Genomic DNA, 24,762 nt, shown 5'->3' with positions numbered 1-24,762 from the left:
ATTAATCATTTAAATCGAAGAATAATCTCCGGTCGGTTCTTATTATTTAAATTACGCGAAAAATGCTGGAATAGCATCGATAGGGATCGAATTAATTAAATGAAAAAAAATCGTAGTAAATAATAAATAATGAATGAAAATATCTCCACATCGACACTTAGGTGTATTAGGTACTGTTCGCGAGAAAAATCCATTGAGAAACGTTTGAATCCCCTCAGATTTTCATTTAAAATATCACTGCATGAATTTTAAAACTTTTTCAAAGTCCCGAAGACTCTTGAAAACTCCTACCCTCCACCGAGATGAATAACTAATACCGCGAAATCCGAAGGAAACTGTTCAAAAAAATGTAGAATTTTTCAGGAAATTGAAATTTAAAGAAATTCAACAGAAATTTTCAGAAAATAAGTTTCCTGACAGTTGATGTTTCAGGAAACATGAAAAATTCAACATTTTTCAACAGTAAATACAACCGTTGCTCTCAATCAATAGATAATCGGTCCGCAATCAATCGTTAGGTACTGAATAGCGCAGTTCAAGGGGTGGATCAAGTACACTCTCATAAAAATAACAAAAGAAACAAAGAAAAAATACAAGTATGACTAGAGAAATAGACAAATACTTATTGATTATCGACATACCCGTTTTCGTGTGCTTCACACTCAGTGGAGTGAGATAAATAGCGAAAAAAAAAAAATTAATTCCGAATGAATTTACGAGAATGATATTCATGGCAACGAAACATGAAACAAGATCCACTATTGGCCCTTGTTATTTCCCCCTCAACTACTCAGGACTATTCGACAGTGCTCGTGGTTGTCTTCTCCTGCTTCTTCTTCTCCATTGCCTTTTTCAATTTCTTGGCTTTCATCTTAGCCTCCATCTCCCTAAATTTCATCTCGAGATAACGATCCACTTCTGGACCACTGAAATCCTCGGGAAACTTGGGCATGATTGGTAGGATAAATTTGTACAGTCTCTCATTGAGAACGTAGAGTTGAGTTGTTGATTCACACTTGACATTGAACCACCAGTCACAGGTGAGAGCTTGTTGACTGAATATTGTGCCATTGGGGCAGAGGAATGAGGATTTGCCACCATTTAGGTCACAGTAATGCCAGACCTGAATAAAATTAAATAACAAACGGATTAATCCAAATAATTTACATTAAATTAAATGCACAATTCGTGGACTTAGAAAAAATATAATCACGTTAGAATCTGAAATTTGAGTTTGACTGGGAATAATATCATTGGCTCGTAAATTACAATGAAAAATGGCAGAATGAAAAAAAAAACAATACGCACTTGGCATCTAGTGGATGGATCGCCAAAGAATCCCTTATACCTCTGCTCCTTGCAGTTAAAATTAGTTTCCGGTATAACAGCATAAGCTGGATAATCGATACCTGGTTTTCCCCTCGTAGCACCATACTTGATTGCCATTGTTGGTATATTGAGGGCATCACTGATGAAGCCTTCAGCAAGTTGAAAGTGCTTGGGTGCCTGAGGAGTTGTTGCCACTTGTTTATCCTCTCCCTCATCAACATTCTCACTTATTCCATAACTGCTGTCAGCAGTCGGTACTTTGTAGGGTTTTGTTTCAATATCGTACGACCTAGTATCGTAATCCTGCTCATCATCAATTTTGTAGGGTCTAGTGTCGTAATCATGAGCATCACCATTATCATCGATGTCCTGAACAACAGGCTGATAATATTCTATGAAATTTTCACTCTTAATACCGTAATCCGAGTAACCCGACAACTTGGATTTTCCATTATTCCTGTACACTTGGCTGTTGAGATTCACATGCCCAGTGTCAACTAGGGGTGATGGTGTTGCTTGATATCTTGTTTCCGTCACTACTTTTGGACGATAGTGATGCTTTGTGTCACTGTAGCTTTGTACATTTTGAGTAACAACTGGCTCTGACAAATGAGAATGCTCAATCTCGGATTTCTTGGAGTCTCGAAGAAGACTTAATATCTCAGCAAGTGTTTTAAGACTGGCGTCGATGTTATCTCTATTGAGAATCTCGGGTAACTGATTTGTCAGTTGCAAGCTCTTGATAATATTCTCGTTTGCTATCGGTCTGTTGATGTTATTCGATTGGTAAATTGGTCTTCTTTGAAGATGGGATTGAACTCTAGGGGATTGGGACTGGTGCTGTTGCTTGTAGGTGCGTGGAGGCTCGATCTTCACGTACTTGAGTGACTCGAAATCATCGACGGGATAGTAATCCTGATTTGTCTGGATTGAAACTGGCCTTTGATAATCGAGGAAATAGTCGCGGTAGATATTGGATATCTTGTGCTTCTGGTTGTGGTGGTACGGATTTGTTTGGGGTCTCGGTCTATCCTGATTGTAGTATCTGGTGTCCTGATGGTTGTGGCTCGTTATATCTGTCTGATATACTGGCCGACGATCATAATCCCTGTAGTACTCCTCGTAACTTGGCTTATTGTATCGAACAGGTGTAAAGTAGTCGTTATCACCTCCAATGTCTTTAGGATCGTATTGAACTGAGGGGACAAATTTTTCTTGGTTAACGAGTGCAGTTATGTGGCCAGGGGATCGCTGTGACTGTGGTCCATGCATCAGTCTGTGGGAATTTAATCCTGTACTGGGATCGTGCTGGTTACCCTGATTCACGTGATTACTCGCTACGTAATGACTTATGTAAGGTATCAATCTTCTGTATCGTTTTATTGTGCTCTTGAATGTCTCGAAGTCCATGTCCAGGTCATCATCGTCATCATCAAGCTCGGTGGTTGTGTTTGATGAGGCCAGGGTAGTCCATCTTGTCAGGAGAACTAGAGAGAACACAAAATTCAATTATATTCTGGATTAATGTCGGGTAAAAGGGTTTGGGGCTTTTGAAATCTGGACAGGATGGGAGAAAATTTAGTCTAGAAAAGGGGGATAGCCTTTTGGTAGGTAAATGGAGGCGCTTTGGATGGTGTACGGCCAAAGGAACTGACGCCTATGCCATGCAGACCACTGCAAAACATATTCCCATCATCTGCTTCGCCTCTATATCGTCTCTATCCATTTGAAATCTCACTCTCTTTCATCCTACGTATCGTCATTGTCGCTCAGTTTCTCGGGTTTTGTTTATTATGAATACTCTCGGGCTCAGTTGACTCGCTATGAATTTTTATAAACCTATTATGCATACCGACGTGTTACAATGCTATCCACAGTGTCGCTTGTTTCGATGCTTTTTCTTCTATTTTCCTTTTATTTTTTTTTTAATTATTATTATTATTCTCGTTTTTCATTCTTGTGGGGCTTGAATTTTTTTTGTGGCATGCGGACTCACTCGATGTGGACGACATCAAAAGGATATCACTCGTTAGACACGGGTATGCCTCGACGAGCGCAATATAGAGGGATATTGGTGGAAATGTATTAATGGGAAATTCAGTTTCTGTAAAAATCGAACGATTCAATTTAGCGAATTGGGGATTGATTTTTTTTTCATCGATAAAATCGGGGATGAAGTTGTGAATTCAATAAATTTGGTTTAATCACCTTTGGAGAGGAAAAAAAATGGAAATGAGCATTTTTTTAATTAATAATATTGGTGCGTGAATTTTATTCGTCATTTCGAATGGAAAATTCCCATTTAAAAAATGGATGTATTCCAATCAAATTCGGAGAAAAAAATTGACCAATTGAGAATGAAAAAAATGTTGGTTATTTCGGAAGGAAAATAGAGTCTGAATTTCGTTTATTATGATTTATCGTGAGTTCTCTTTTTGAAAATTGAATTTCCTTATTTATTTGGTCGGTGCGCGCATGGAAATGTGAGGTAAAATGGAATCGTTCTGGTCAACTCTCTCGCAATTAAAACGAAATTGGCAATGTCCAGGGAGGGGAGAAGTTTGATGTAGGTGGTACGGATGGGAATGGGAGATTTTGTTGGTGGAAGGAAGGGTGAGGGCGTCATCCAGGCAACTAGCTTCGAGGTGGTACAATCGAATTTTAAAAAATGTTATAAACCATGCCGCAGGGGTGGGGTGATCACCAAGAGACGATGAAAAACGCTTCTGCACGGGATTTGGCCCTTTGTTTCGTCTGCACTGCCAATAAATAACTTGATCGTGGCAGTAAATTTTTGTTGGATTTTTTATTTACAGTATTTCGATGGCGGTACCTTTTATTTTTTGTTTAACAGTATTGCCCAATTGGGAATTTTTAGTCAAAGATGTGTTGTGCATGTGTGGACAAAATGGGTGGACATGACGCTCGGACGACTGTCACTCCATAAATATATCAGGTACAACCTGGTGAAGCGTAACTTGTCTCTATTCACATATGGAATTGTCCAAGTTTGTAGAATTGTGGACAGTTTAATCCTAAACTTTATACTACCGATGACATTTTATCGTATCAATAGATTTTAATTGTTTCTGTCGGAGGAATAACGCCATTAGGGCTCTTCGTTTAATCATATTTGGAGTATATTTGCTGGGTGTATTTGATTTTTCTCGTTTTTCTTCGCTGTCTGTGGATCATGGCCTCCAATGGGAAATACATGCCAATTTTAATTATCCTCGATTAGTCCACTATCCAGCATTGAAAAATACCACACGTACCCCCTCCTCTCCGTCTGTCCCCGCAACCCCTTTTAAACTATGATCATACCAGTTGCTGTATAACCGATGATAAAATTGCAATTATGTGCGATTAAACTCTGACCGCACTTTGGCCTCCACTGGTATACAGAATAATCCAATTTGATTGAACCATTTTCTTTGAATCACGTTAAAATTTTTTCACTATTCACTTTGGTGTGGAATTTTTTGTCTTTCTCGATTAAGGGCAGACCGAATTTTGTGGCATTATATAAATATTATTTATGATTCGGCGGATTCAGTGGCGAAGTGATAAACTGGGATGAGTGAATTTTTTTTTTCTCGAGACCAGTTTTTAGCCTATATCTTGAAATCAAATGAACATAACGATTTTTGTACATAAATATTTTTTATAGAAAAAGATGAGAGCTAGAAAAAAGGTATCTTTGAAAAAATCAATTTCTTCCTCGGATTTCGCAAAATCGGGGTAAAACTGACTTCGAAAAAAATTTATCTGTCCTGGTTAATGACTTCGCAAGCGAATTATTGATTCGATGATTTTATTTGAGAAATTCTTATCGAAATCGTAGATCTTCTCGATTTTCTAATCCCCCCCCTTCCCCCTTATCACGTACTGTGTTGATTTGATTCCTTTACATTGGCAACAGACCAAAGGAAAGTGCGGATCTGCTAAACCTCCACACCACTGTCCAATCTCTCGTCCCCTTCTTTCCTCATACCGATAGAAACTGGGGCTTTCATTCTTCTATAACCAACCTGCTCTTTCACGTTTGCCTACTTGTCGCATTGTGTACGTACCTCGAATATCAAATTCCCAAAACGAGAAAACAAGTGTTTGCCTCCTACTGTTGTGTAATACCACAACCCCTTTTCCATTTTGATACGTGACTTGATTGTACGATTGGATATTTTTTTCTTATCCACCTTTGTCCCTTCGTTCATACCATTTCAACTGATTCGAATTCTTGAGTTGGTCAGATGAAATCTCTCTGAGGATCGCATTGGTTTCTCAAATAATCGACTGCCGGGGAAATTAAATGCATTTTAAGTGGAATCAAATGTGCAGTCAGCGAAAGGGAAGAAAAATCGAGATGATTTTTTTTTTTCACTGAAATTTATTTTTGCCATTTTCATCGATTCATTTAATTCCGGGAAAAAATTCCTCCGTGCGATAAAATTTTCCGGGTTCAATGAGATAAGAAAAAAATTTATAAAGTCTAATGTTTTTTAATTATTCGTCGTGTGATTTTATGGGTAATACAAACTTTTTGCCATCGCTGCTGAGGGATAAGTTTGTGCTGTAGTTTTTTTTTTCTTTCTAATGGTTGCAATCGGTGCTCGCGTGAGGAAAAGTGAAAATGATGATAAACGAGGGTGGAAAATGGACGGCTTTTCATACTCACCACTCATGTCAGGCATCTCAATGCCTTTGAAAGGGTAGAACGAGTGCACTTGGCTCATGCCATGCCTGGAATTTAATGATTTACGTTACATCCTGATTTAATCTTTAATTCGTGAATTTATGGTTTAGTGGAATTCGTGGAGAACTGTGTCGAGTAATCTACATAAATTTGAATTGAAAGATGAAAGATATTCAGAGCATCTGGATTTCGATTTTTTAATTCTAAAAAATGAGGATGATGTCGATATTATCTGTGTAACGGATTTTTCATCGTCGGTGAAACTTTCTCTGCGTTATTCTCACATAGATTAGAAACTGAGAATTGAGGAAATCATCAGGTACTTGAGATGTTGAGTAAGAATGGTCATAAGCAGCATCAGATGGTACACGCATTCCAGGGAAAAATTGGGGTGATGATGAATTACAAATCTGTCCTTTTCCTTTCACCCGTTTAATGGGTACGTTTTGTGGGTATTTCCGGCTGATATTTTCCGCATGGGATCGCACATGAAAGCCTCGAATGAGGCCGGACACGAATTGACTCAATGAAAAAGATATACGCAAAGTGGAAAATATACGGTTGGACTTTCTATTTGTTGAGACAAGAGGACGAAATGTCGGAAGTCTACTAGGGCGTTAATAATTTATCCTATCGTGACTCGGCTGAATCCGGTCTTGTACGGACTATAATTTTTATTTTTTATTAACGGTGTAATGATAGGGGGAGTACGTGCGTTTGGGAAATAAATAGTGAGTAATGAAAATTCTAAGATGTTTCACAAGTTTTTGGAGGAGGGATTTTGGGATGAATGGTTGGGTCTAACTTGGAGATGTCTTCGTGAATCGAATACGAGTGGGATATTCCAGTCATCCTCTCTGACAAGTTTCAGGGGAATGGGATTGTTGAGGTGAGACAGGAGATGAAATCCTGTTAACGATTTCAGTTGGTTCGGCTCACTATCTGTATGAACTCGCACTGTCGGTTTGAGTTATCGATGTACACTGAGGGGATGAATCTCCATGGTTAGACGAACTTGGTGGATTCAACGGATACGGTCAGAAAGTAGATTCAACATTTTTATATTTGCCTTTTCAATTATGTAAACACGATGTGATAATATTGAATTGAGGGAGTTGGAGTTTGTGGAAGTTGTGGTAGAAATCCATTCAACTATTTTTGAGAATTGTGGGGAATAGTTTAAATTTTTGATGAACAAATTAGTGAAGCCTCTGAATATTGTGGGATATTTATATCTCTTCAAATATTCTGGAGGGCGTGATTTGATCCATCTAAAAGTTGGCAAATTTGAGATAATTCTTCATTTCTCTGGGGTAGAACATGGATTTGTTTTGGCTTGAGGAGACCACCCCTTTCGGTATCATACGAGCCACACACATTATACTCACACAAGTGTCTTTATCAATGTGGCTGTTGAGAATCCGATACCATTGAATAGACGATACTCGAGAGTCCTGGACTCTTCCCCCTTTTTTGTCCCCCTTGTTCCTCGTTTTTCTCACCCCCTCGATTTTACTCAAGAAATATAGGATGCTCTTCCTGGATCTTTTCGCCCTAGAAACGTTGGTTGTGGGCAACAATCGAAGCGTGAGGACAAATGGCATCGTCTCCATTTAGAGACTGTCTACCTCTTACTAAATGCCTCGAGTGAGAGTCACTCCTCGGAAGTTCGTGTCCCGGTGATTTTACAGACATTTTTTAACGCCACGCCTTCCACCCATCGGCTATTATCTCTCTCTCCCTGTAAAACGCTCTTATTTCACTTTTTACGTATTTTTTATTTATCTTTCGTTTGCCAAGTCGCAAGTTCACTTCGATAGATACTCGGATTCTCACTGGTAACTTAATTGGCAGGATGTTTTGATGTGCCACGAGATGCCGATAACTCGGTATTTCTGGTGGATGCAACAGACCCTTGAGTATTATTCACAACAAAGTTTCCACAAATTGGTGAAATTTCTGTACAACTGGTGGCGTTAGTCTCAGTGGATTTTACTTACAGAAACTTGAATCATACAATTTACGCTTCTCACTTGGTTTGTGTCGTGTTGTACACTGAGTACATGACGTTCCTGGGGTAATAGGATGGTAATTAATAAGTTAGTAATTGTAATTCTGGCGTTATCAAGTGATGGTAGGGGGTGGTTTTGTAGCAGGGGATGGATTGTCGTTTTGTTGTACTTGTCGTGGTAGTTGTTTTTCACTCGTCAAGGTGTTCTTGGGTGGGTTTGTCATACCAATGGGAAAATGGAGGTACCCGATGCCTCTCGTGTTTATGACGACGCGCTTCGCGGCTCATTTTCACGTCGTTTGTATCCCCTTGCTAACGGGGCGAAATTCCGTGTCATGGTACGCAGCGCACTTGGGCGACGTAATTAAAGTTATGACGAATACAGGCTTTCCTCGGGTAATACTGATAGCTGGTGACTGAACAGGCAGGAAGTGGAATCATCGATATCGTGGGGGAATTAAGATCGTGGAATAATTTGCCGGGTGATAATCGGAGCATTCCAGAAGGAAAAGATAACGATTATGATAAGAATCTCGGGTAAAAAAAATGTGTGATCGAAATTATTAAGAATGATTTACCAAGAATTATCCTGGAATTTATCTCTCAAAATTTCCTGACATTTGGTTTTTGAAAAATCCTGAAAATTCTCGCGCCACAAAATTTTTTATTTTTTTTTCTATTTTTCAATTGGTAATTCAGGGGAGTTGGTTGATTTTCATGAAAGAAGAGAAAGTAATAATTAATAGCGCGGAGGATAATAAGTAAAAATAAATGAATCAAAGTGAGAATTGACAATGGGAATGGAGTAGGGAGTACCTTGGGTAAAAGAAAATTCGAGTGGATAAAGTATCACAGCGGATGCTTGAGCTCAACAAGGTGGAAAAACATCAGGCAACAACTTTTCTGCCAATGAGCTCCCGTGGAAAACTCACTCTTCCAGCTGTATCGTTATCGTGGAAATATTTTGCCTAGTCTAGAACGGACAATAACATCCGACGTCGAAAGTATCCAAATTAGTGTGGAAAACTCAGTCGTACATACACCAGTCGGGGGGTTAAAATGTACAAAGTGCTTCTCTTATATAAAATATAGGTGGGTAAAATATTGTACAGCCAAGTGAGACGATAAATTGTTTGAAAATACATGTACATCCGCTGGTGGTGCTAAGGGATGCAGATAGATGGATAATTGTTCTGTCAAAATAAACGACACCAAGTTGTACATACCGTGATTGAGAATGAAAATCCAGTTGGTGGATAACTCTGGTTAGATAATGTTGGTAGTATACATGGGTTAATGAAAATTGTTTAAGGTGACGTGAACATATTCATCCGTACTAATTAATGCACTCATTGTTGCATACAAAATGGTTGAATTTTGCATTTTGCAATGGTGGGTGGAAAAGGATAATGCCTATTTCTGAGGGGAGTTGGTGCGCACTTGTTGTTGCCGAATACGTTAATTAGGGAATCACCAGAAACTGGAATGCGGATGTTATTAATTGGCAGCTAGGGAGAGTTGATCGTTCAACCTAGGGGGAGGATTTTGTGATAATGTTTCAGGGGTGGAGGGGAGTAGATGAGAAAGAGACATTTGAGAGATAATCCGGAATGGGGGGTGGGTCAAACTCTGGGGAGGACAGAGGGTGAAGGGTGAAATTTGAATTCGCGTTTGTGTTGTGTTGATGATGACCGAAATACGGTGGAGTTGAGAGGGAAGGTTGAATCCATTTTCAATGTATGGGTTCAACCCTCAACCACCTCAATTCATTCTACTGTCTTTCTCACACTCTGATGAACCTTGGGGGGTGATAGCTGGGAATATACCAGATCTTGTTTCAAGTTGCGTCTGTTTCGGGCTCCCTCGGGTTACCCGTGGTGCAGACGTTCAACGAGAAATGACAGCTCTTTCACCGGTTAATCCGGAGGTTTTATGCCAACCACTTGCGGCTTTATTATTTTCAAATTCCGGGGATTCGTTAATTTCACATTTTTCCGAATATTACGGTACTTTATTTATTTTAGGGGTTTTGAGAATTTTATTGCCTCCGATGCAGATATATTCGCAATCCGTAATTGGTTGATGATAAATTAAATTTTATGAAAGTCGATTAATGTTTTTTCAATTCCATATTTTTTCTTTGAGAATTTTATTATTTCCAGTCACACAATTATTTGTGTAATTTATTTTTATTCTGGATTGAGTGACACTCGATTGTCTCTTCTCGTATATTTTCGTGAAATGGAAACTTATCGAACTAGACCTGGATAATCCCGATAAAAAAAAAACGAGAGATGTAATGCTCGAGAGAGGATGGAGTTAAGTGTAACAGGTTGCATGAATCGCCTCTCCTGAAACGCTTGTGTGTCTGTGGGAAAATCCTGGCAAACTGCTATTCCCGCACGTGCCGTATCCTCGGTGTCCTCAACACCTCGGTAACACCCCCACACTCTTCACACCTTCTCCAAGGGGAAGATATATCCGGTGTGACTCTCAAACACATCCACTTCCACTTACTACCTCAGTATAAACAATTTTTTTACCCCAAAGCAAAAAAAAACACCTACTCAAAATATATATCAAATCCACCTACATATTTTTCAAAAACAATAAACACCTGGAGATATCATTTTTGGTAAATTAAAATTGAAATTTCTCGTAACTCTCTCGAATTTATTTCTCTAATTAAATGAATTAAATTTTTTTTTCATCAGTCAAAAATTGGCGGAGCGAATAATGGGTTGTCTGCATCAGGAAAATAAAGGGCATAACTGAGTCGTAAGGGGTGGTGAAGGGGGTGGGTGGGAAAATGAGTATGTAGTTGTGATGGAAACCATAGCTGGGGCAGACGGTAAAGCTGCGCCCGGGACGCGCGATCGTAAACTTTAATTGCAAGCTCGCAAATACGGTTCGAGTCGACCCGTTTATATCGAGGCACCAGGAGTCGTAACGTGAGCCACCTATCTCCTCTCATCCTATCTCCATCACTCTCTTTTTACCTCTTCCCCCCCTTCGTTCATACCGTCATGCAGTTACGAGTTCACCCATCAACTCCCTTTTCTCTCTTACCCCTCCACCATCCAGCTATCCTCTGGTACTCTGGTATGTATCCTCGAGCATTGATCGGGTGAAATACGCCTTTCAGGGGATGAGAAATGAAAATCCACGCTCACCATACCATCAACTCATTAATTATTTTTCAAGTTTCAAGAAATATACGTCAGCCAAATTACCCTTAAATTATGAATAATCTAAATATTCAAAATTCTCATTAGATCTCAGCACAAATTATTAAATAGGTTTTAATTTAAAAAATAGTAAAAATAATAATTATCTGATGTGACGGCATCACTAATCAAATCACCAAATCCACAGCTTAATGAACTAAACCGAAGAAAATTAACCCCCGAAAAAGATGAATAATTCAATAACTCATCCCTAAATTAATCGATTGGCCTCACCCTGCGACGACCCGTTCGATAATAGAAATAGTTCGAAGAGACCGGAAGTACTCGTCCTCCCTCCCTCTGGGTTCTGGTATCCCCGTGGGCGTCCATGCGGGATTCCGAGTTAATTGCGCACTCTAACACCTGTTAATGGGAGCGGCAATGGGGCTGTCAGGTATTTTGTAGCCGCGAGGTAAGCAGGGTCGTTTGGCGGTTGGGTTTGTGTGTGCAACGGACGTCGGTGTCAGACGTGTGGCCGACACTGGAAGAGGGTGGATTTTAGGGTACGGGGAGTGAGGGTTGTTTGGGGGTAAAGGGATGAGCCATTGACGAGTGTGCGAGAGGGAAAGGACATTTTGGGAGGGGGTTGAAAATGGGTGGTGGTGGGTGCAAGTGAGTGGGAGGGATGGATGGGGTGGGGGGTGAAATTGGGGGGGGAATTTCCCCCATCCTTGGAAAATCGTTTCGCCTGAATTCGGAGGGCTGGGGAGTTGCAATCTGTTCTTCGTGGCTTACTCCTCGCCCTCATCATCACCAACTGCGGTTACCACTTTACAGTCACTCGCCTCTGTAAACCCTCGATTTCTTTTAATCCAAAACAACCCCCTCTCGATGAATATACGTAAGTACTTAGGTGGGGGTGGAGGGGTAGTTGTCATGATTCAAATGGTAAATTTTTGTCTGCTTTATTTTGGATTCTGGGATGGTGGGGGGGTAGTTTTGCAGTGGGATTTGTCCCGGGTGGAGGGGTTGATGGGTGTTTGTGCATCGTACGATCATCAATTCGTACATGTACGATCTGCCTGCGGCCTATCAACGTCGGACCAACCTCATCTGTCCGCCTGTCCACGGGACATTAAGCTCAACTCAACGTTTGGTTTCCGTTTATTATCTCACCCAGGGCGAAATCCTGGCTCATGACATGGGAATGGGATTCAGGGGAGGAATGACAGAGCTGTTAGGGTAAAGTCATTGAAGGATTTTCGTGGTTCATCGGGAATATATTGGGAATATATTGAGAATATATTGGGAATACATTGGGAATACATTGGAAATTGTCGGGTATATTAATTTGCCAATTTTCGTCGGTATTTTTTGGGGATGACTGCAATAAATTTATCTGCCCGTAGCTAATGGTAATGAAATAATTTTTTAACTGCACAAACCGGATTATTATTTGATAATTTATAACCGATTATCTCTTCTCTCGGAAGTCTCTAGCCGTTCGTAACAATTTTCTTCATTCCTACCCCAAGAATAAACGCCCTCCAACTTCTTCTATTGCTAATTCCTTCTCCTTGATGTACGCAGGGTTTAATCCAATCCCCTTCACTCCTTTCAATTTTCCTCCAGTTTTGAAATAAAAAAATCGTGATAATCCACATCCCTCTGATTTTTTCTCCCTCAAACGAGTGGATACTATTTTAAAACTCAAGTGAAATACCACGATTTTTTTTTTCCCCAGAAGGGCGAATTGGGAGAAAAATCTCAGGATAAAGGCGATTTAATATTCATTATTTGAGATTAAATCCTCAGAGATGCCTGTTAAAATATTCAAAAATTATTATCACCCCAACCCACCCCCATTTACCTGGGACTTTTTAAATCAACAGTGTATTACGTACATTCATCTTTATTCTCCATCTCTTTATACCCGTAAAAACTATCTCAATCTCCTCTATCCTTTGACCTCCACTCTCTCATCCCCTCATCCACCTGGTTCAAAGGAGGGTGAGGCTGAGAGAGGTAGGAGGATGGATAGAATCTAGTCGCTTTATGACACGTGATATCCTTCATCCGAAATATTGTTTCCCTGGACGCACCCCCTCCCACCCTCGATATGAGACTTTTTCAAAACCTCCCCCCATATATAATAATATCGAAATCGTGACTTTTATTTACCCCAGAAACAAGTACAACGAAAAAAGTTTGCAGCAAAGCGTTTTAACCCCCTCTTTTCACCCCCTTCTCCACCCCTCAAGCCCCATCTACTCATTTTATATTTTACTCAAAGAAGAATCTCTGGTGCTCACTCCGGGGATCAAAGGAGATTAAAAAAAAACAACACCGGGTATTTGTAGATGGAGAAAACAATTTTCGAGAAATACCGATCATAAAGAAAAATAAGTTGAAATAAATAAATAAGAGCCGAGGTTTTGTTATGACCTTAGGTAAAGACTTGTGTCTCAATTGTGTTTTATACCCTTATTAGATCGTTCACCAAACGCAACACTAGTGGAAACAAAAAAAAACAAACGAGAGAAAAATACGAGGGGTTTGGGGGGGGAGGGCGATAGGGGTGGTAGCGGGTGATTGTGGAAGTGGAAGTGGAATAGAACAGAGGAAATGAAAAAATAATACGGGAAAAACAATGGAGCCTGGTGATTGAATCTCATTTGCCTCGTCTTTTTAAAACAAAAATCGCGTTAATGAAGTTGGACAATTTTTTTTTTCTCATCCATCCTCAACCACCCCCCACAACCACCCCCTTGTCTACCCAACCTACTCAACAGCTCTCTGTGGCATTTTTCCGGGCAATAAAGGTGGACGCTTGATGCTCATTTCGTATGAGGATTTTTTATTTTTTAATGTGCTCTTTTTTTTTTTCTTTCTTTATTTATTTTTTAACGTTTCTCTGTTCCTTTGGCAGTGCGGTCTCGCTTGCCATGGCACGCGCTCAAATATGAAGCCATTGTTTACCCTCAGGCCATTTTTGCGTGACTCTCTTTATGATGGGGAGAGCCTCTCCTGCACTCCACCCATTTTCCTGGTCAATATCACATTCAACGTTTCTCGTTATATTTGTACTCGTATAATATGGACCAGTTGAGAGCCCGCTGATATATGTAGGAATGAAATTAAATTCCACTTTTTACCCCAGTGTGATATTAACTGTTTACGTTGCCAGTGAATTTTTACTTCAGTTATTTTTTTTTTATTTTGTTATTTGTTTCTATTTTTGATACCGGAATAGTGGGGGGAGTGGGGGCTGCGGTGAACTCAAAATTGAGGGAATAGATTTTTACAAAATTTATCTGGGGATTTTCAATGCTTGGGGAAAATTGAAATTTATTGAATATTTGTGTTGAGAAATTGGTTCAGTGGTTAGGGAGCCGTTCAACGTATAACTTTATTTATTTATTTTCTATCTTTATTTTTGGGGGAATAACTTCTGGAACCACCGAAAGTATGAGGGAATAAGTGGATAAAGGTGAATTGGTATTAGATAAATTTCTTCTCATTTTCGTTGACAATTTTTCATTTTATTTCTCGTGACGGAGACGAGTTGGGAGTGGAATTTTTTGATAAACGTTTACCTCTGACGATAAACACTGACTACCCCTGGGAGCGATATAAGCTTCAATTCAAGTACTGGGGTGGTAAATTTTATGAAGGTTGGAGAAACGGATATTCTGGAGTGTCTACCTGGGGGGTGGGTGGACTAACGAGGGCCAGGGTTTCGATCCAGACGTTTTAAAAACATTAAAAATAAAAGGGAGAATAAATAAACGAGTTTGTTGTCAGAAAGTAATTAAGTCCTGGAGATTCTCGATATTATCCGGGTCAATATTTCCCTCTGACTCTTCACTCACTTCCGTAAACTCGGGAATTATTTCAGTTTCAATTAAATTCTAGGGAATTCATTAACGAAAGATTCTCAAGAAGTGCCAGGGGGTTTATTTTTTAGCAAGATTAACTTTTAGATACACCATTTATATTTATCATTAGCGATGAAATACTGAAAATTTTCTGATCGATATTTCTCCACGATTTAACGGTGAAAATTTTATCAAATGAATGCACTTGAAATTTCACTTGAAAAATTCAACCACTTCCCTCCAAATTCACCGCAAATACCGTTATGACAACAAAAATGTAGAATTCCATTTGTTTAATGTTTTATCACTTGAAAAAAATGACTGAATTGATGAAAAAAAAAAAACAATCTCTTTTGATTTGAAGTAAGTGAATATGAAAATAGAGTACAATGTTAATGGAGTTGGAAAGCAGTTGAAAAACATTATCGATCAGGTGATTTGACAGGGGCTGGCATAGCACTAGCCCCCGTATGAGTTTGGATACTAAAACAGACAGATGGAAAGGGATACACGTCCCGTACGCGTTGGTATACACACGGGGTAAATCAGCTTTTCCATCAAACGAAAATCCCCTTCTACTCGTGGATGTGCATCACTCTAGTTCAATCCACAAATTTTACCTCCCGCAAACGATTTCGCGATGGCATTCGGTCGCTTTTCACCTAAATACTAGGTCGCTTAATCTCCCAAACAGGCATTGCTGAAATATCTGATGCATTGTTTCACCGACGATAGGTGAAATTCAGTCTTACTGGCAAAACCTATTTTCATCCCTTCTCCACCAATACGCGTTATCCAATTAACCATTTCACTGCTTCTCATACCATCAAAACATTGGGTTATCCAATGGTTCAACGGTAACTCCCTTTTCATCCCTCGCTCTCTCGAGCTAATCGTCTGCTCATCCGTTAGTACCTAATTAGTCATCACTGCTGGACGTTATTTAGTTTATCGCGTGCGAATATACACAATGCATCGATAATTATATCGAACGTGGATATAAATTCAGGCTCATATTTCTGAGCTTGTCACCAGTCAAATATGATTAGGAACGGGTTGGAGGTCGGTTGTGGAAATTTTCAAATTATGGTAATGGATGGCTGTGTAATTTTGGGTCTATTGATTACTCGAGGAAATGATGGGGGAATTGGTCTTGTTTGAGATCATCGATTCAGGGATTTCAATTTAATTTCGTATTTTTTTCAATTGAACTCTTTCTCTCTGCACAATCTCAACTTCTGGTATTTTTTTTTTTTCACCATTCACCCCTTGAAAATATTTAATTCAATTATCTCTTTAAATTGATTGACACGTCTGATTGGTCGGTTGACTATTTGCCTCGGGAAAATTTCTCCCGTCGTTCAGCGTAATTTCTCATGTCCGATAAACTGACCTCCTTTAATGAAATAGAGTGACAGGGAACAAGGTGTTAACTGTCGTTAATATTTCACCCGAAAATTTCAAACGGGAAATAGCTTCGATAATGGTGCTTTATTACTTCGCACCGAAATGGATAGGGAATAATTTATCGGTGTAATGAACTCACCGTCGGTTCAAATACTTTCAATATATTATGTATAATCGTAAATGAAATCGTGAATCTGTGGTCGGTATATTTGATAATTCATGGGATCGTAGGTGTTGATAATATTTGGACTCGGGTTTTCACGTTTTTCTCGCCTTTCACGTTTCATGGATCTAAGTACTTCGTAATGTACAAACATTCACGTCGGAAATGTCATTAATTCGAACCGCTGAGGGGAAAAAAAATTATGCAAACTCGGTTATGAATATACATTAATACACCGTGCGCCGGTTAATTTTCATTTCACTCGTGTCAGTTGAAAATCCAGTTCCCTGGGAATATTTTTTACTTTGAGCTTAGTCCTTTTTTTTTTTTTTCAATTTCATAAGAAATCGCAGGTTACACGCTATTCAACAGATGGGGATCAACGATATTTTTCTTGAGGGATTAATTTAAAGATGAGCCATTTAATTAATTTAGGATTGAGAATTATCGCAGCCTTGGAGGTTTGAGATTGAAATTATAGAATCTCGAAATTTCCGACAGTTGATATTGATCAGTTGATTTGTCTTTTATTAATTCAGTTGACATTTAACGAGCGGGATTTAATCAGCCGCGTTGAACGTGTGGAAAATTTTTTAATTGAGTCCTAATGAATTCCTCGAAGAAATTTTTAATGAAAAATATTAATAACCTCGTGAATTATTCAAACTGTATCCGAGAAAATTGTTTTTGACGTGAAACTCCATCAAATCAGAATAATTAAATGAATAACATCATTACAAAACATTTAATATCCGATTGGTTTCCCAATTTTATTAAAAAATCGGTTCAGACTCTCATTTCCATTTCGACTCTCGATTTTCTCGGAAACATAAATTCCCAACTTTTCTAAAAACACATGAGGACAGAAAAATTCCTTTAATTCGCGGTAAAAAAAAATCAAATCTGCAACCCGCGGAAAAAGTCAATTGTCCCATACATTGAGAGTATATTCCTCAAGTCCCCGGTGGTTATTTCAACATTTGGAGGGGTGGAGGAAGAGGTGGAAGAGGCGGAAGGGGAGGAAGAGGAGGAAGGGGAGGAAGAGGAGGAAGAGGTAGGGTGGAAAGAGGAGTTGAGATTTTGCACCGTGTCCTGCATGAAATAGAGAGTGATTACGAGAATAGTTTGTGGCCAGCTAGGTCTGGGGATATGGTATAGAGTTGTTGGATGTGCTTGTGGATGCTTGTGTATCCACCGAGGTCGTTGGCGATGTGATCGGGGAATACGTTATTATCCGACCACGCGTATATGCTTTCGGTAGAACGTTATTACCTCAACAGACTCCACACTCCCTCAACACTCTTGTTGCTTCTGTCCTCCCACTTCCACCCAAACCACCCAGGAAACTCTCCTTGGACTGTCTTCTGCATGGCAATACAGCACGTGTTTCGATTTCAACAATTTCCATTCCACTCCAATAAAATCTTTAACTCTCAGCATCTACCAACCGTGTCAATAGTTATTATGCATTTCACTTTTTCATTGAAAATTCATAACTCGACATACAGTGAATTCTCCACGCACACGACAACGTACCGTCAATTCTCTTGTTCACGCGCATCTCAATGTCGTACCGGTGTCTAATCGTTAGAAATCTAGTTCGAGATTCTAGGAGAATGATGTACGTGATTGTGATACGAGAAAGTCGAGGGGACAATTATACGTACTGAAATTGTACGAACAAATTACGCATTCTCTTAACTATTTTTCCTTCACTCGTTTTCACTTGCTCTTCTATTTTTTTTCTTTTCGGTGGAATTCCAAACCTTTTTTTTCCCTCCCAGTGCATTGTCTGATTATGGTCATAATGATCTGCATAAACTCGTGCCAGTGATTGGGCCATTATACCGTATTATAATTACACCATTGTGCAATGGAAGTAGAGGGGAAAAAAAGAATGACGAAAAATAAGAGGGAATGGGTTTTATACTCTGTGGGATTTCCATTGAAAAGCTTTCATTACCTTCAATTACGTAGAGATTCCTCTCAATGAGACATTGAAAATATCTTTATCTTCCGACATCAATTTTTTTTTTCAACATTACAAATGAATTAGTTCAAAAGTTCTACATTTTCAATTCAACTACAATTCTCCCAGAAAATCTCCCATCGTCTCTCACACCGAAACATAAAGGTTTCACCAACGAGAAAAAAAAAATTGCAAAAATCCACTCGGTAAAATCAATAACAAAATTTCTCGCTGTACATCCCTCTCCGATTATTACTGAAACAAACAGCATACCATTGACAATGTGATGAGATACGAGAGGGGAAAAAACAAAAAAAAAAATAGAAATAAAATCCATACATTGTCACTGGTGGCATCAAAGAAAATTTTCCCTGCGTGAACATGTTACTCGAAACGAATAATAATAACGTTTTTGCATACACAAGTGAAGTCCCACGATAATACAATTTACCCGGGCAATGCGTCGGATGTACATAAATTTTTATGGTGATCACATGTATACTGGCCCGAACCGTTGATGCATCCCTCCCTCATTCAACCCACTCCAGAATACATGCTACATATGTATACACGATATCTCAACACAAGGGAGAAATCGACCAACCCCCTCATCATTCCATCCTGGCCATACTCGTGGTTGGATGTTGCTCCATGCATTGAGCATTGCACAGGTGGTGGAAAGGGGTTGGTTGAGGAGGGGGTGGTTAGGGGTTGGATAGGAGATCGCGTGGTGGTCGTGGACGTGGTTAGAATGGAGCAAATGATCCGCCTGTGTTTACCCGGGATTTTCTCTCTCATCTATCTGTCTATCTTCTCCCTCTTCTCTCTCACTCTCTCTCACTCTCTCTCTCTCTTTGGTATTTCTGTGTTGTACGTGTGCACAGGTGTATGGGAATTCTATTCGTTGGATACTGACAATCCTCACTGGATCATTCGGCATTAAGTCTAGGCGGTTTTGACGGAATATATCACCACGTATCGAAATTCGAGATTAAACTGGTTTATTTTCGGGGGTGGAGGGGTCCACGATGAATGTAACAGGGTGGAGTGGAATTATTATATTTTTGACGTCCCATGGAATCGTGGTATCGTGTCTGATACGGATAATATAATTTTGAATCTAGTTGTCGATTTTATATTTCAGTAGGATAGATTTCATTTGAAATTTCATATCAATGAAACATTTATTTTTATTTTATTTGGTAGAAAAAAAAAATGACGTTACATTCGCTTTTGGCGTTTTTCAAATCTCAACTCGGGGAATTGTCCAAAATGTTCAGCTTCATTTCGAATCCAGGAAAAATCATCATTACACCCAGAATAAAATAATTACCTTGAATTTTTAAACTTCCCATTCCGCAGAAGAATATTATCTTGCCGTGTCAATAATCCACCAAGTACAGAGCCCCATACTTTTCCACCCCATTAACTATTTTATTTTGCCTCTACTTTATTTTCATTTTTTATTTTTCGTGGCTCCTATATAGTTTTTTTTTTTTCTATATTCCCTTTGTCTGGTTATTAGTGCGAAATTGTTTGGTATAAAAGCCCGAGGGACTGGTCTCTAACGAGAAATGCGGATGTTTCAGTGCACATGTACATTGGTAGGGGTCGAGGAAAGAGCTTTCGCGAGGAAAGTCGGCGTCAGCAGTACCCAGCAGAGTTTTCACGCGGTACCTCCTGGAGGTTGAGGGGGAGGGATAGAGGGGGTGGATAGGGGGATCAAGGGGGTTGCGTTTTATGTCCTTACGAGCGCCATTTCTACCCAAGTTCTCTCCTCACCCCCTTCAACCCCTGAATTTTCCTCTCCGTCTTTCGCCTGGTGCACGTATCCGCGTAGGTTTCATGGATAGCAAAACCCGAGGGGTTGAAGGGGGGATGGAGTGGGTATTTCAGGGAAGTTAATGGCCAGCGGGGACGTGCCAGTCGTTTCACAAGACCTCGTGTACCGAGGTGAGAATGCGAAGCAAAGGTGAATTTTAGGGCCTTTGGCCAGGGGAAATAAAGTGTATGAACCTTTATATTTTTTATTTCCGCCCCCTCACCGTGTACCACTTTTTTATGATTCTTTTTTAAATCGAGGGGCCGGGAAATGAAAAATTCCACGGGATTTGATGGGGGATTCTGCGATGTGAGAACGTGACGTGTTCGAGTTCCATCATTTTATGCAAATAAAAGCTTCGGGTTTGCTTGATTTCCCCGTTGGTTTCGTCCTCGAGAACTAACAGTTTCAAAACCAATGGGTTCCCCTAGTCTTGGTGGTGCGGCTGGCATCGAAGTTTTAGGACAATATTTTAATTGGAACTCTGAGTGAAGCGACGAGGAAGTCCTCAGGCGAGGGAAAAAAATTTCGAGGTCGATTTGCCTTTAATTAAATCACAATTGCCTTGTCGGAATTGCTTCTCGAATTTTTTCCGTAATTTTTATTCAATTTTCCCTCTTCATTGGTAATTCTCATGGTAATCCAATCGAATCATTGGGAAGAAAACGTGAATTTTTAGTCAAAGAAAATATTCAATGCATGAGCAATTTGGATGATGGAAAATTTGGATGACGACAGGGGGGTGGGTAGCGCTGGAATAATTTGGGGAGTGACAGGACTGTCATTTGACAACCGATGCCCTGGGAACACGGGGGTTTTCCAAATGGGGGGAGGATATGCACACCTAACCGCCCACTCCGGTGGAAATGATTATATATCCCATCGTATTCGGGGGATTATCGACGATACGGATTAAATCGTACGAGACTGGACACCACCGGAACACACGTAATCCTGTCCACCCAGCAACTGGTACAAGCCTTCGCGTTATCACTCTGTTTAGTCCTTTTGTTGATCAATCAGTGGATTTTAATTCCCAAACGATTGATAAGTCCCATCATAAACACTGAATTGATAACATCGAGAACTGACTTTTACACCGCAAATATATCTCGCAAGATTTTCTCCCCAAAAGTCTCGACGCGAGACCATTCCGCCGAAATAACGCAGAATTTCTCGGTAGAGGTATATTTATAGGTAGCTGCCTGGGTAAAAAAAAATTGTGATCGCAATATTTTTTTCCAAATTTTCAAAAAATTTCTGGAAAACATTTCAGAATTTTTTTTTTTTTAACAAAAAAAAATTGTATTTTTGGGAAATGTTTTCAAAAACTTTTCAAAAATTTGTGTCGGAAAATTTTTAAAATAATTTTCTAAAAATTTTTGGGAATATAATTTTTTTTTTAATTATACTGTTGTTTTCTTATTTTTTTCATTTTTCAATATTCTCAGAAAATACGCCATCTAAATGATAAAAAAAAATTTCCTATTCAAATTTTTGAAAATTTTTCAAAACCTTTCCCAAAAATAAAATTGTTCTGTTTTCCAATTTTTTTCTTTTATTAAAAAAATTCTCTTAAAAATTTTCCAGAAATTTTTGGAAAATTTGGAAAAAATATTCCGATAACATTTTTTTTTACCGGGGTAGAGTGATTGCGCTTACCTGCTAGAATGAAAAAAAAATATGACGAATAAATCCTCGACATGGTTCACAAATCGAAACTCGAATGGATTGAAAGAACGCGTTTTACAGACTGGAGAACTCCAGTGTGTGAAGTCCACGCGGAAACTGAGAGGACGGGGCCTTAGTATTGAGTTTAATGTTGGGGCCCTCTTTCCCTCCACGGCCACCTCGGACTTGACTGAGAAGGAGGTCTCGTTTCAAAGTAGGAGGGAAATGGAAAGGACGCTGAGTCGTGCCTTCTCCCCCAATATGTTATTCGTATTTTTTTTTCTTATTATTATTATTTTTTGAGATTTGCAGAGGTGTTCGATGTCGGCATTTGCCGTTACACACCTGGCGACACAAATCCCTCTTTACCTCCCACTATATGCGTTATGAGATCTTCTCAGGGGCTTCTTACGTATTCCATAACAATCGGAGCATACTATTTCCCCTCGTGATTTTTTCTTCATTCTCCGTGTCGTATCACAACTTGTTTCACTTTCCATTAATAATTGTAATGTTTTTACTCGTTTATGAGATGGTTCTCACGGCAGGGGCGCATTTTTTTTATTCTTCTGGGGCTTGGTGGAAAACGATGGGTGTTGTGGGCGGTTTAGGAGGCGATTTTCCACTATCAATCGTTTAGTTTTAGTGGTCGTCATTTTTACGGGTGCCCACAGTGCACTTTGAATTTAGAGAGCCAAGTTGTTCATTTTTTTTGATGTTGCGTCATTGTTTTTTATTCCGGTGGAAAATTGCAAAATTTTCATTTTTTCTACTCAACCAACAAAAAATATGGCCGAGTCTGTAATTGCGCAATTATCCGGGATAATTGCTCATCCCTGTGGTAATCATCGTGATTGACGTAATGGGTAATTAACTCGACTGTTTACCGAATGAATGGAGATTGAATAAAAAGCAGACGGCATTTATGGTTTCGCATTAATTTTGTTTATGGAATAATCGAAGTTGAATGGTGTCTTTCTCCTCGGTAAAAAATCACTTCCTCAATTATCTTTGAATTTTTTTTATAAGGAAACCTTTACTGAATCCAGTGTCAACCATCTAGAATGAAAAATAAAAAAACATCCCAAGTTCACTCGTTTGTTCTCGGTTGTTCTCGTAATTACTCCGTTAATCGCGCGATTATTCGGCTGTTCGTCGTCTTTGTTATCGAGTGCCTTCGATCTGCACGAGATAAATGTGTTAAATAAAAATCACCGGTACATGAAGACAATGCGCGGGTACATGTGTATGAATACTCAGAGAAATGCGCAAGTATTGCCACACCTGAAGTGAAATCGACTCCTGGATGGTACGTCGACGGGTTACTTAGTCCAACGCATTGTTTTCACCGGTGACTCGTCCCTTTGTTGTATTTTTTTTTACGCGTCGTTTTGAAATATTAACGCATTCTGCGCACACGTGAGAAAGGGGCAATGGGACACTTGTCTTTCGATGGCCTTTCGTGGGGATGAGAATCGCGGGAACACAAAAAAATGCAAATTTAATTATTATTACTGCAAGTTCCACAATCTGTGATTTATTACCCACATCTGTGTGAAATATTTAATTTCAGGCAATATTGGTTAAAATTGAAATTTTGTTACAAAAAAATTTTTTTTAAGGAATTTTTTTATTTACTGTCGTGTTAAATGCCGAATATTTTTCGATAGAATAGTGATAAAAAAAATGAGTGGATTTTAAAAGAGGTCTTGTATTTTTTGTAGAGAAAAGAGCGGGAGGAAGTGATTTGAAATGATTGGCGGTTCGGAGATAGTTAAATCGAAAGTACATGATTGTTTCAAGGCGTCGCACAATAAAAAGGTGTTAGCACGCCTCTGGATGATGAGAATGTATTTTCTATTCATTTTCAAAGCACTCTCATCCGTATTAAGTACATATTCGCAGGTACTCATGCATGGATCGATGATTTACTTCCTGGTTATTCGAATATTGCGGAGGTTGAATTAAAAATTGAATGTTTCACGCATTTTTTTCGTCAATTTATTTGATAATTAATTCATTCTCTGCACATTCTCCCGAGGAAAGTGATTTTTTTCAGAAATTCAATTTTTCAATCATTCAATTCGTAAATTTCTGTGTCAAGACAAGAATCATTTCTACATTGGGGGCATAATCTACGATTTTCGGGGGAGGAAAGGGATTTTTCTTGAAGATGAAATTGAATTTTTCCATTAATTTTTCAAATTTTTAATCGATAGTTGCGTTGGAATCGATTTTACTAGTTTTTAGAGAAAATTGTGAGAATCAGAGAAGAGTTGATGGAAGTGAGTTAAAAGTACAAATTAAGCCCGGGGGTGGGATTGGAGGGGTTAGAGGGGTCGGGGGTAAAGGAGTTTCTCTTCTCTCTTCTTTGAACACTTTTGCGCGCTGTTTAATTAAGGAATTAACGTTCGTTAGAGAAAACTCGAGTTCTTCTCACTGCCCTTGCGATTTCTTTCTCCTGCATTTTTATCATTAATTTCTTCACTAAATGATCGATTTAATTGAATTCCCAAGAGATTATCGATCGTCCAGGGGTAGGGGGAAGGGGATGAGATTAAGAATTGGTTGGGTAATTAATTTGTTTGAGAAAAATAAAAAATAATTGATGATTTTCAAATTATCATTTGTTTTGAACTGGCGTTCTGC

The 24,762-nt window shown here is 39.2% G+C and overlaps 2 protein-coding genes across 3 annotated transcripts in view; one reads left to right on the top strand and one right to left on the bottom strand.

The window, feature by feature from the left end:
- The window catches only part of qin, a 75,763-nt gene that overhangs the window by 2,558 nt on the left and 48,443 nt on the right, over positions 1-24,762 (top strand). The window lies entirely within an intron of this gene.
- On the bottom strand, positions 2-22,213 carry LOC105266554 (uncharacterized). Its single transcript, XM_011304811.1, has 3 exons — positions 22,105-22,213; positions 1,309-2,816; positions 2-1,123 (listed from the first exon to the last, which is right to left on the bottom strand). Exons 1-3 carry the CDS (start codon positions 22,145-22,147, stop codon positions 797-799), a joined length of 1,878 nt encoding a protein of 625 aa, XP_011303113.1. The 5' UTR covers positions 22,148-22,213; the 3' UTR covers positions 2-796.

Source organism: Fopius arisanus, unplaced genomic scaffold, assembly GCF_000806365.1.
Source record: "Fopius arisanus strain USDA-PBARC FA_bdor unplaced genomic scaffold, ASM80636v1 scaffold00039, whole genome shotgun sequence".
NCBI lineage: Eukaryota > Metazoa > Arthropoda > Insecta > Hymenoptera > Braconidae > Fopius > Fopius arisanus.
This window is presented reverse-complemented; position numbering and strand designations above follow the sequence as displayed.